At 53.2% G+C, this 12,667-nt stretch overlaps 2 protein-coding genes across 2 annotated transcripts in view; one reads left to right on the forward strand and one right to left on the reverse strand.

Annotated features, from left to right (window-relative positions):
• The window catches only part of LOC143429954 (ELMO domain-containing protein 2), a 138,814-nt gene that overhangs the window by 95,168 nt on the left and 30,979 nt on the right, over positions 1 to 12,667 (reverse strand). The gene's annotated exons all lie outside the window — the stretch shown is intronic.
• Positions 825 to 12,667, forward strand: part of LOC143429943 (disintegrin and metalloproteinase domain-containing protein 10) — a 102,121-nt gene continuing 90,278 nt past the window's right edge. Inside the window, exon 1 of the mRNA XM_076905819.1 lies at positions 825 to 1,065. Within this exon, the coding sequence (XP_076761934.1) occupies positions 975 to 1,065 (91 nt within the window). The 5' untranslated portion in view covers positions 825 to 974. The remainder of the gene's footprint in view (positions 1,066 to 12,667) is intronic.

Below are 12,667 nucleotides of genomic sequence, written 5' to 3' on the forward strand. Positions count from 1 at the left end.
CGTGACAGTGATTTTTAACAGAATTTCCAGCGCCGCCGTTCGTGATGCCCGAGAGATCAGTTTGCGAATCCATCGCGCGGGAGCGCCACCCCGAACCTGTCTCGCGCACCCTATTCTCTACGCCCTTCGCTGCCTCGAGGTGGAATTTATTTCCAATCCGGGAGCGTTCGCATAAACGCGACCGGGGTGCCAGCTGCGTATCCCCGAAAATGCACGGCCCGTAGAGAAACCGCGAGCTCAGATCCAACGGGGAGAAGAAGAAGAAGAAGAAGAAGAAGAAGAAGACGCGGCTAGGGGATCAGCGGCAGCGACTGGAAGAGATTTGCGAAACGTTCTCCGGCACACGCTCGTGCCTCCGCGCGTGTTGATATTCCGACAGGAAGCGCGCAATCGGAAACGGTGTTCGTCAAAATTCAACAGCCGCGCAAAATCAAAGGACGCGAAGCCACCCCCGAGGAATCAGCCTCGCGAAGCGACTCCAGTAAGAAGTAGGCGTGGGGGGTGGGACACCGCAGAGAGTATGATAGCAGTTTGATAACGCGGGTCAGAGACTCGGTGCACGGTCGCGAGCAGCTACGTCCGTGTCTGGCCCCGGTTGACCGTGTTCGTCCATCCTCGCGGCGGTTTCGTTGGACGCTGGACTTGCAGGAGACCCGGAAGAGGCGTAGGCGAGCGATCCTCGACGAAAGAGGCAGGGGTGGAAAGTCGAAGACGAGTCGCGGACAGAGGGAGAAAAGGGAACGCGGAGATTATAGGGAGAGTCTGGCGCGCGAGTCGGACGAAGAGGGTCGAGGCTGGTCGAGGGCGACAGACGAGGAGGAAGTGAAAGGTTTCGTGGGCGGAAGAAGAGACGAAGAGAACAACAGACTGCAACGTGAACGCGGAAGCTAAAGAGGTGGAGGAGGCGGCAGAGGAGGAGGAGGAGGAGGAGGAGAGAGAGGACAAGCAGGGAAGTTTCTGTCTGTCCAGAGTGGATGGGGGTGAAAATGTTCGCAGTGTTGCTGGCATGTGTCTGGCTGGTTGCCGGCTCCCCGTTACATCCCTGGCCGTTAATACCGCACAAAGGTAAGTGCTCGATCCACCGGTAATTCCTCCCCCTGGCTTCCTTCTTTTCTGTTTCTTCCTTTCTTCCTCGCCGCGAGAACAGACCCGATGATTATGAAATAACTCGGCTACGATTCTCGATCTCCGCTTTTTCTTCTCATCCGTTAGAAATAAGGGAAACTAATCGGACGTCTCTTTCTCTTCCCGCTATCCTTGTCCCGTCGCACGTCGTGGGTTCTACGTTGCGGTTTACTAAAAGGTCGAAAGTTTGTTGCAACCTCTTTTTTTTTTTCCTCCTCCCCGGACGATACTTTTCCCATCGAAATTACAGGAGCCCCGATCGGAGAGCCGCGGTCCTCCTTTCCACCCTCCGCCGCGACCGACGCAGGCGGTAGTTTTACGGCTGATGCGAACACCGTAATTTAAAATACTCCGCGATAAAAGAGACGTACGATAACGGCTTAACAGCGAGGGTAAAAAGTTATTCCATTTCGCAACGTTGGTAATCCGATGTGGAAAAGTTGCCAGACGTTTTTCTGAAATTCCTCGCGTTGCGGTTTTCTCTCGAGCGTACCGTGACTGACGATGATAGAGAACGTTCTCCGCCACCAGGCGCTAGGAGGAGCTCTTTGCCTCTCTCCGCGCTCGTCTCTGTTTATTTAGACTATCAGCTACCCTCGTTTAAGACCCGACCTGTTAAGCCGCGAGAGAAAAGTGTATCATGGCGCATTCGGAAATAGCCGGGCGAAATTAATCCCGAAATAGTCGCGATTAAGTAGAACGAGCGTGGGCTTTGATCAGGCGCGGGACTTATTTCGCGGTTACGAGGTTCCAAAACGTTCGTTCGAGTCTTCTAGCGAGGAGGACGTCGTGGTATCGACGAGAGAGATTAATGCAGGTTGTATCAACCATCCGGAGAAAGTGGTGGGAAATCGTCCCGCGACTCGAGGCACAAAGAAAAGTGGCCGAGCTCTGCCGGATCTCTTTGTATCGGCATCGCTCGTCCCCTCTATTGTGCCGGCGCTTTCTTCGAGCTCCCCGGATGGAAATGAAGACACGAACCGGCGGTAAATCGAGCGACGCGCACACCGGAAAGGCACGGTCGATTTCGCAAACGCGCTGCTCCGACTATTACGCGGCTTTGCTCGCGTAATCGCGCCTCCATTTCAGGAATTAGTCCATCAGGATTCAACGTCGCGTGAGGCCAACCGACTCGTGTCGACGCCGCTCTCGCTCTCCTTTTTTTCCCCCCGTGTCCTACGCGAAGAACGGAAATGGAGAAAAAAGAAAAAAAAGAACTACCCGCCTCTCGTTGAAACGGCGGTGCTCCACGCGCGAGGACGTTTCGTTTGATGAACGTTTCGAGTATTAATTGGCGCGGCGTCCCTCGGAGGCTATGCTATTTCGATGAAATTAATTCGTCGAGGAAACGACGTCCGTTTCGTTTTATCCGTGAGAGCCGCGAGAGCTGGATTTCCATTCTTGTCAACGGCAATAATAGAGTAACGAAGTGAAATCAGAAGAATCGTAGGAATTCGGTTACTCGACCGGCGGGGGTTTCCGGTGGGTTAATTCCGCGACGAAACGTTTGATCAACGCCCCATCGTTCGACGGCTCGGATTTCATTTAGACCGTCCGCGTTCGAACTCCCACGAGTAGTAACAGATTTCACCGGAAATAGACAAGAGAAGTTCGATATGAGAGCTGTCTGGATTTGATCGACTCCTCGACGATACGCCTCCAATTTATAACCGAAATCGAACCGCGAGAAGCAGGACGAGACGCGCGGCGAGGGGCGATGAATGTTTAAGCGGAGCGGTCGACGCGCGTCGTCGGGCGGAAAAAATATTTAATATCGACGGCCCTCCACGGTTGCACGATTTCGTTGCGCGAAAAATTCCACGGCCAATTAGAGCAACAAACGAAACAATTTCATTGCCTGGCGAGTGACGCGTCGCTTCTAATTTGGACGGGTCCCGCTCAAAGGGACAACTCACGCGGCAATGGAACCGGGGGAAGACAAAGGGCGAAACTGACCGTCGACGCGCCACTTCGGCAATCGAACACCGCCTCTTCAAATTATACATTTTATGCATCGGTTTTCAACATTTTACATCGGTCTCTGCGTTGGCTTTCAACGGATCCAGTTAATGGATACCAGCCCGACCGTACGCGGCGAACGGTTTATTCGGTTCTTCTTGAAAGCTGGCGTATCAAAAAAATGGACGAAAATCTCATTCGGATAGCTCGATTTCGATGTCTCTCGCCGATGATTAAAAATTCATATGTATTTCCGCCACGGCTGTTTACGGTCTCGCAAATTTTTCATTTGTCACGTCCTCGCGCGATTACGTCCCCTTCTATGGGGAATCAAACGCGATAGCTTCTTTTTGTTCGCGTGTCACATTCACGGCCCGTTCCAACTGTCCTCGGCAAATGGAAGAAAATTCGTATTTGGGTCTCATATTCATTTTCGGCCGTTTAATATCTAGATAATGGAGAACTCGAGCTCGTTTGGGGGCTACATTTGGGAGTAGCGAATAATTAGGCCATAGTGATGCGAATGGTTGAAAGGCAGCGAGGGGTGGCACGAGGGCGAGAGAAAGGGAGCACGTAGAAAGAGGAGGAGGGAAGAAAAATGGCCAGAGCGCGGCGCTTAGCGCATCGACGTCCGAATAAACGATCCTCGCGGTGCAAAGTAGAAAATGGAAACGTGGGGAACGTCTCTTTCAATTGAACCTTTGTAAACGGCGCCCTGGAATTTCTGTATCCATTTTCGTCGAATTTGAGAACGCCACTATTTAAAGCGTCCTTCGTTTATTTCTTTTTGTTTTTTTTTCGTTTAACTGTTCCCTACTTTTTTCACTTCACACCCCTGGCCCCTCACCTCGGGCATTATCTCGATCGCCGTTGAATCTCGCGGGAATCCCATTCCCCCCGACGAATGGAGCGAACTCGCGAAGAATTCCAGGGCGAACGCCGGGAACACGCCGACGGGGCCAGGGAGTTTTATTTCACCGTGCGATGAAATCGTCGATTCCGCGGGAAAGGTTCCATTCCATCTCGGCGCGTGATAAACGGAACGAATCGTAGATTTTATCGCGACGTTCAACGCGATCCCCGCTTAATTTAAACCGCGAACACCGCCGGCAAGTGAAACGGAAGTACCCAGGGCGCGCGGGAAGAAACAAAGGGAAATCTCCAACGTCACGACGTTTACATTCCGACCGCCTGGTTACGAGTGAGCGTAATCATCGCGCGTTGATAAATTATCCTGGTTAACCGATATATCCCAGAGGTTCCCTCGTCAGAGCCGTTCGTCGAATATCCACTTTGCTTTACGCGCTCGAGGGCGAGCGAAATGCGGTCGCGTACCGCCGATGAATAATACCGCGCGGAACGGTACACCGTAAAATTGCATATTTTTCCCGCGACTAATGTACTAGCGCGGCCCGCGGTCGTTCGTTACGCGCGGTATTCGGCCACCAGGGGTGACGCGAATGTTTTACAAATTCGACTGATGACCGTCGAATGTTTGCCGGCCGAGGGTTGCCGGATCGATACACCGAGACTCGTTCCATTTGGCTTTTTAAAGCCTCCACCGCCCGGCTAGAATAGGGGCAGGCCGCCGTTGCGTCTCGTTCAAAGGAGAAGCGCGGTGCGGTTTTATTAGAGATATCCCCGCGAGACGGAATTAAGCGCGCGTTTCAACTCCGCTGGATCAATCGCGGACTGATGCTACTTAGAGGCGCCCCGCGGCGGTAATCGACGCATCGATCCCTCCGCCTCTCCGCCCTCCAACGACCGTTCGAATTTATTAATTAACCCGTTTAATGGGCAAGATCGCGAGGCTCGAGGCTCGCGTTTGGACTCGATCCAACTTTCCCCGCGACCAAAATTGCGAAAGCAATTGCGAGCTCTCTGCGAAACGCTCCTTCCGCTGTCGAGTACAGTCCGATGTTACGAACACGTGAACCACGAGCTGCCTCGAGTTGCGGTACGGATCGAGGAATCACCCTCGCTATCTCCGCTTTAAGGATCGTTTGAATAAGAAGGCTGCGACGCGACGCGTCGACGATGAAGACGTTTGGTAGCGATTCGTGCGAGAAATCGACGTGTTTGCCGGAGGGCAGATTAGGTACGAGCCGAAGATCGCGAGGCTGCTTAACGCTCCTGCATCGCGATATCGGCGGAGGCTACGGGGCGGAAGTTGCACCCGTGGCAAGAACGGGGATGAAAAAAACGACGGTGTCGAATATAAAATTGCATATTCATAGCGAGCGCTTTTCGCCCCCGGGGGCGAATCGTGGATACGTGGCTGGCATCTTATCTGAACGAGCCGACGATGTGCGTTATCGAATCATTCCCGCTCGAACGGTGAACCGGGTATGGTGGCGTGTGCGCTGGCTGATCGAGCGGGTGATAAGGGGTCGGGTAGCCTTCGTTTGACCGATTGTACACGGGTGAAACGTTGGGGAAAGTGGAAAACGTATTGAGAACGGAGCGAGGCTGTATTGGCACAGAATCAATCGTTCGTCGGACGGAGATAAAAAGAAATAATTGTCGAGCGATCGTAGATCTGGCGACCGCCGACCGTTTAATCGGTTTAATTTTTGGCGAACACCGATCTCGCCGCGTTGATTAAGGATAATGCCAGCAGACCCATTTCGGAGCCCGTGCTTCTATGGCGGCGCTCGCGTACGGATGGCGCAGCGGTTAAATCTGGTTGCACACAGGCCAGGTAGTTAAAGGCCAGTCCCACAAATAAACGTTGAATTACTGTTCCCTATATTTCCCGCCACGGTCTTGAATAGAACTGTCCTTACGAAGTGCCTGTAAAGACGGTAATACCACTGCCAACCGGCACTGCGTCCCTTGACGAAGTACCTTTGACTCGCGGGGTCCCATTCAACCCCGCACTTTTACGCTCCCGTTCGATGTACAAGAAATCACGGTGTAATCCCCGATGTGTAACCACCAGCGTATCGAGCGCCGCCCGCTCGACGAGAAGCGATCGTGGAACTCGATAATTCAAACAGTCGCGCGCCAACCAGGGGGTGGGGACCAGGGGTAAGAGTTTAGAAAATATCACGTCGAATTTGTCGTGAGCGGGTTGTTCGATTCTCCGTACCGCACACTCCGAGCGTAGATCGAGTAAAGCGTGAAAAAGGGAGGGAGGAAGTGGGGAGGAAAAAAAAGAAGAAAGCAAAACGGGGGTGGCGTTATCGGTTGAACCGGGTGGCTGGAGAGTCCTCGGTTTTTCGAAGAACCGAATCACAAGGAGGACAGACGGGAGCGGATAGAGGAGGTAGGAAGAACGTCTCGAAAGGTGGCTGCTCCTGGCAGTGCTCGTGCGGAATAAAGGGCCCTCGAAGGGCACTCGACCCCGATGTAACGACTTTGCACACGCTCGTAACTCGATATTGTGAAATCCTCTTATCGCGTACTAGCAGCTGCAAGGCGCCCGCGCAAGGGCCATCGGAAACGCGAAAAGACCATGCCGCGATTACAAGAACGCGCCTGCGGCCTCTAATTTGCCTGTTTGCGCGCGAGGAAAACGACCCTGAAGAGGGGGTGAAAAATCGCTCGCAGATTTCTCGCTGCGCGCCGTTTCGGTCGAGCGAGAAAATCCCTTCGCCGGTAAAAGTGGCGAGTACGCGTCGAAGGGATCGTTGAGACGACTAATCCGAATCGAACGTGGTAATTTCACTCGAAATCGCCGCTTCGTTACCTTCGGTACTCGAGATCGAACCTCGCCCACCAGGGTAGGGGGAGCGTTGCTCGATGCGCGACGTACGAGACCACGGACGAGTGCATAATTCACGAAAATCGAGGGAGATACCTCCGCTGGCGGCGAGAAAAAACAAGCTCCACCCTCGGTGGTAGAAGATTTCGAGAGCACCTTAACGAGTTTCGAATGAAAGTCCTCCGTCTTCGAGTGGTTGCTCGAATATTCCGGTGTCTGGTGATCGTAACGAGCAGCCTGCATTTCAAGGTATCTCCGAACGCTTCCCGCTTTTAAGGATTCACGAGGAGAAGCGTAAACCGTCGAGCGTAACGACGCCTTCGGATTCTGCTCCCTTTTCGAGGGAAATAATTGTTGCTGCACGAGATACCGTCGTTCCGTCGCGACGATGGTCGCGGTGAAAAATATGGCGAGGTGAAAAGAAGTTTAATTTAATTTTCGAAGAGCGAGAGAGGAAGAAGCACGGGGATCGAGAGTGAGTATATATACCGGCGAAGGTGGCTTTTATTCTCCCCGGTGCCGGTTATCGCGTCTAAAGGTGGCCGTTTGATGACGGTGCATTTTGTTTTAAGTCCTCCCGCGGTCTCATTTCTCAGGCTCGTTCGCGTTGGCACTTTTTTACGTTTATTACCCCCGCGACGCCCGCCCACGGTACTTTCCACCCTTCGCGGAGCGTACGAGCCCGCGCGATCTGATGAATTGCGCCGCGTACGCGAGGTAACAACGCCACCTCGGGATAATATAATATGAAACGACCGCGTCTCGGTAAATCGGATGATCGAAACAACCGGAACCGTTCCGCGTTCTTTCCCCCGTTACTCGAGCCTGTCGTCCCCTCCGCAGCTTTCACTTCGGAAACACGGTCGAATCAAACCGTGAACCAATTAATCTCCGTTACAAGCGTAATTCAACTAGCTTGCGAGGCGATATCTTGGCAGAAGGTGTGAAACGCCGAGGGCGTACGAGGAAGCGCACGGTGGAGCCTAACGGGGGCAAGAGTCGATGGCAGTTTCTTCATTCGTTAGGAAGTTTCGCCGGCGTATTAACGGGCGCTGGATTCGATTAGAGGACGCCCGGTGGATGCGCGCCGGGCTATGAGCGCGATTTAATTTAATCAGCACGTAGACGCGCTTCCAGCCGAAGGTCTATGGGATGGTTTCGGCTGCCGCGAGAACGGAGAACGTCTCGAGAACGCCCTCGGGGAGAGCGGAACACGCACGCAAGGGCGCTGACGAGCGAAGAAGAGGGGGTCGATCATCCGACGGAGGCCACTTCCGATCTCGTTATAATATCTCACTCGTTAGAAGGAGTAAGCGTGTTTTTGCTACGCCCTTTAAGCCTCTTACGAGCAGGATACCTGGATGCGTTCAACGCGCGCTTTGTTTCCGCGTTTCTAAGGTACACCTGAGAACTCGTGGGAACCGCCAGCGTGAAGCGTTTTAAAGCGATGCTCCCCTGGGATTGTCCAGCGCGCCTCTTCGAATCGTTGCTCTGGAATTTAATTAATGCCGCCCTTATCGCGCGACGTTAAGTAAAAAGCGCGGTTGAAGCGCGGACCTCGACGAGACGCGAGATAATTTTCCGCGAGACCGCGAGCGTCTGATCCGTAATCAGGAAGAAGGGAAGCGGTTGGCAGCCGTTAAATCTACGGGCCGACAGGTAAACGGAAGCGGAGGTCACGGCGAGGCTTCATGAATGAACATTGAGCTTAACGAGAGGGAGTTTTGATAACCGATTTAAAACCAGAAGGAGCTAGGCATCGATCCGTCCTCGATCGGGCCGCCGTGACGAATGGATATTTTTGCTGATTAAGTCCTGGGATAATTTTGTAAGGCGAGCTACAGATCGAGCGCGAAAACAAAAATTTCTGCCAGCCTCTGTGAAAATGAGCGCGGCTTACCAGCGCGCGGAACGGCACGGTAAAAAGCCTCGTTGAAGTTGCCGCGACGCGAACGCAAAAGAGATTGCGGATTATCGTGATAGATCTTGATGCTGTTGGGGATCAAGGCCGCTGTAGCTAATTCCTTTACGTTCCTAGAGGCAATTCCAGAGTTTTGCATAAAGTTGAAGGCAGAGCCGTTGGAAGAATGGTGGAAGTACCGTAGCAGCCCTCACTGCGAGCTAAGTGGATCTGTGTCGGAGGTCGTCCGATAAGAAGTTATTAAATAAATTGAACACACGTCGTTCCTTACTCCTCCTTTACAAGGAACTTTCTCCTCCGTCGAGTCTATTAGTATATCGCACAGCTTACATATTTCCTCTGGAACGTGTAATCGTTTGAGATACTTCGTCGAGGACGCTGCGAGTAGAACATCCGTCACTGGTCAGACCAGACCACCGAGTACCGCTTCGATCGCTCGAGTAATAGTCACGATGCTCCTCTTTTTGTCCCGATTGTTACACGATCGCTATCAGTGGGTAAGCATTCCCTCGGAAACGAGTCGAACATGAGCGCGTTAAAAATCCAATCGGGGGAAGGTCGACACTTTTTCGGGCGAACGGTCCGATTTAATCGACGCAGCGGATGACGGGCGAAGGGTGGAGGAGGTGGGGCGCGCGATTCGGCGAGAATTCGCAATTACATTTCTCTAATTCCTCTGGACGCGGCGACATTGACTGGACCCGAGCGTTCCGCTTTTATCGCATGACCGGACCCGCTTATTTATCGATAGCTCGTAAAAGAGCGGCCGGCAAACGGCTCATAAACGAGCCTCCAATAAAACTGGCGCGCTCTCGCCCTCTCCTTTCGGCACCGTCGAGAGCTTTGCAACCCGGCACCCCTCGAAGCGGATCGTTAGTCGGAAATTTCGAGGCTCCTCGCTCGTAAATTTCGTCCATGAATTTTTACGACACGTCGAATACACCCGTCACGTTCGATCAGCGAGCCGTGAGAAGAGACAGTCCGCGTAACTCTCTCCCCCCTTGTAGAACGTCGATTTTAATTGTCCGTTACGCTTCGACAGCTTTCTAATTCGACGATCGTCGGGGGCAGGAACGACGCGCGAACCGTAGCCAGTTGCGCCCCCCGCGTTTTCTTGTTAATTCGATCGGCGCTGATGGCCGATTGCCGTTAGAAATCTGGCGTATCTTGTTGAGGTTCGAACACAAAACCGAGCGCAACGAAGTCACCGGTCGGCGGTAGTTTAGCGCGACAATTAAATGCACCGGCGCCATCGAATGCTAATTGAAATTTGTACGTTGTTATCGGTTTGTCGCGTGGTTGGTCGTTAACCAAGAGAGCATGGGAGAGCGCTCGTTTGATAGGCCACAGGAACTGGACGGTCGTCCCTCTCTGCCCCTTTGTAAATTCATTGCCACATTATTTGAAACCGGGGTGTTGGGGGGAGACGAGGTGGTACGGGGACGAGGAAAATTGGCCGGGAAAATTGCCGGTAGATTGATGGTGTCCCGTATTCCTGTCAAACGCAAAATTCACCAAAGCTAGTCACTCCGCGCTTGTCATAAATATACATTAACCTGGTTCCCGGTGCATCATTTTTCACTTATCGATAAGCCGTATAAATGAGAGTCCGCTGACATTCGCGCGGCCAGCAAATTGAATAAACCATCGGCGACACAATGCTTCCCGCGTTATCGAAGAACAGCGGAGGGATTCATTTTTCTCGAAGCGTATCGTTGATTCGCGGATCGTGATTACGGCGGGTTGCAGAATTTTTTGTCGGTTCGCGAAAGAAATCCCTCGTCCGTCCGTCTGTTCGTTCGTATCCCAAATGTGAGCGATGTAGGTCAATGACGGATCAGCCAGAAGGCGATGCCTCCTACCGAGCGTTTTCATCTAACGCAGGGCACGTTGTAACGACGTTTTAAAGTCGCGAAACCGTTCATCCGTCGAACACGGCCACTACAACTCGAGAGATATGACGGTTCAACCTAATCCACTGAGAGACACTCGTAAAGTACCGTAGAATGTAACCCGGTAACGAGTGGAGTAAGTCGAGCGTGCGTCAGACGTCGTGCAATTTCGCAGAATTTTTTCTTCCACCGGCAGCGTGTTCCACACGCGGACACGCTTAAGCGATATTTACCCTGCAGGGTGTATAATCCTCTAAAAGCAGTAATCACCCGGTTTAATCGGGGGCGGGTGTAATGAAAAAGTGTTTCGAACCGAGCGTCTGCAACGCGTTTCCGTTCCTGCTATCGGTATTTACTCCCGTTCTCAGTTCGTGCCCGCTAATTCGACTCGGAAACCGGATGCTACCCCGGTTCGAAATGAATCTAATCTGCCCGCTCCCGGTCCCGCTGCCTCGTCCCCCGTTCACGGACGCCGGGACCGAGCTGGGCGATCGTTTTTTGTTCCGCTCGAGCGGAGCGCAGCCGGTTGCGCGCGTGGGCCGCGTCCGGATTTTCAGGCGTCGTAGTCAGAGTAGGAAACTTTACGGAAATGGAAAAAGTCTCGGAAGAGATTCCTCCTGGCCCACCCACCGTTACAGGGGCGGGTGTTATCCTTGCCTTTCTCCAGCGGACCAGCAAAAAGTCGATACGCCGCTGCGGCGGATTTTCAACCACGGCTGCGAGAGGTCAGACGCGATCCACGGCTGCGAGAGGTGGCCGCGGCGGAGATCGAAGTCTTTGTCAGCGATGGCTTCGTTCTGGTGTACGGTCGGCTCAAAGGAGCTGGGGCTGGGATAGCTCGAAATTGTATTCGATCGTCTGGCCGTCCGATTCTCTTCCGCGGGGACGAATCCATCGCGCGGCGACGCGCGCTTGAAAGTATCGCAGCGTCGCGGGTAGGCACGATCGGGAACGCCAGACCGCCGAGCTCGGAGCTGTCGACGGAGCCCGCGATTTAGAGAACAGAGCACACCGTTCCAGATTTATTTCATTCACTCGCCACGCAAGACAAAGTGTCTGTCCTATGCAAACAGGAACTCTCGAGCCGAACAACGCCGAGCTCTGGGTACATATTTGGACGAGAATTAGGCAAAGACTGAATCCGACACTTTTTATACGGCCAGGGACAAAGACGCGGTGGACGGACTGCCTACGACTATTCAAATCTGCCGCGTGGAAAGGTTTTCGTTGCGCATTTCGAGGGGAAAATTTACCGAAACTTCTCGGCCGCCCCACGAGAACGGATTGTTCCGCGCCACGGAATCGAGGGTTGACTCGCACGTTTCGTTAAATGGTTTCGCGTATTTTCGTCCCGTGGCCCCGACGTAGCTCTTCGAAAAAATGAGGGTTCGCTCGGCAGCTCAGTTTCGAAAGGGTAAATACGTGACCGACAAAGGGCAGAACAGCGGGGCTAAAGAAGAAGCTCGATAGAGGGAACGATTGTGGCGCGACGCGATCGTCGAGGGCCTTTCTCTTTCCACCCCCAGCCTGGCCACTCGTTTTCGGCCCTTTCCGCTCTCGTTCGTAACTCGTCGATAAGAACGGACAAAGGGATGGAACGCGACGATGGAATGGCAGGGGAGGTATCGGTCAGGAACGAGCGGAGGGAACAAACGCTCAAAGGGATCGCTGATACTTTGGAGAGTGGGGGCGTAGGAACGCGGCGCGTAAATTAGCGGTAATTTCTTGTCGATTTTAAATGAAGTTCCGGGAAGAGGCGAGGAAATAAAAGAAACGGAGGCGCTCGTAAAAGGGCGAGGAATTAAAACGCGTGAGAGAAAACAATCGAGGGTAAAGAATGGGCGAAGGAAATTAGAGGTGTAAAGGAGGTAGGAGGGAAGGGGGAAAAAAGAAAGTGTAGGGTATAGGGCCGGACAGAGAGTAATGAAGGGAAAGAAAGAGCTCGCTAGCTGGTTACAGCGCAGCGGAGGGTGGGTGAAAATGGTCGCGGAGAATGGTAGAAAATCGGCGCGTCCTGCAAACATCGACGCCGAAAAGTGTGCAACGTCGGTCTGGACCGTGTGT

The sequence above is a fragment of the Xylocopa sonorina genome, chromosome 12 (genome assembly GCF_050948175.1).
Source record: "Xylocopa sonorina isolate GNS202 chromosome 12, iyXylSono1_principal, whole genome shotgun sequence".
NCBI classification, from domain to species: domain Eukaryota; kingdom Metazoa; phylum Arthropoda; class Insecta; order Hymenoptera; family Apidae; genus Xylocopa; species Xylocopa sonorina.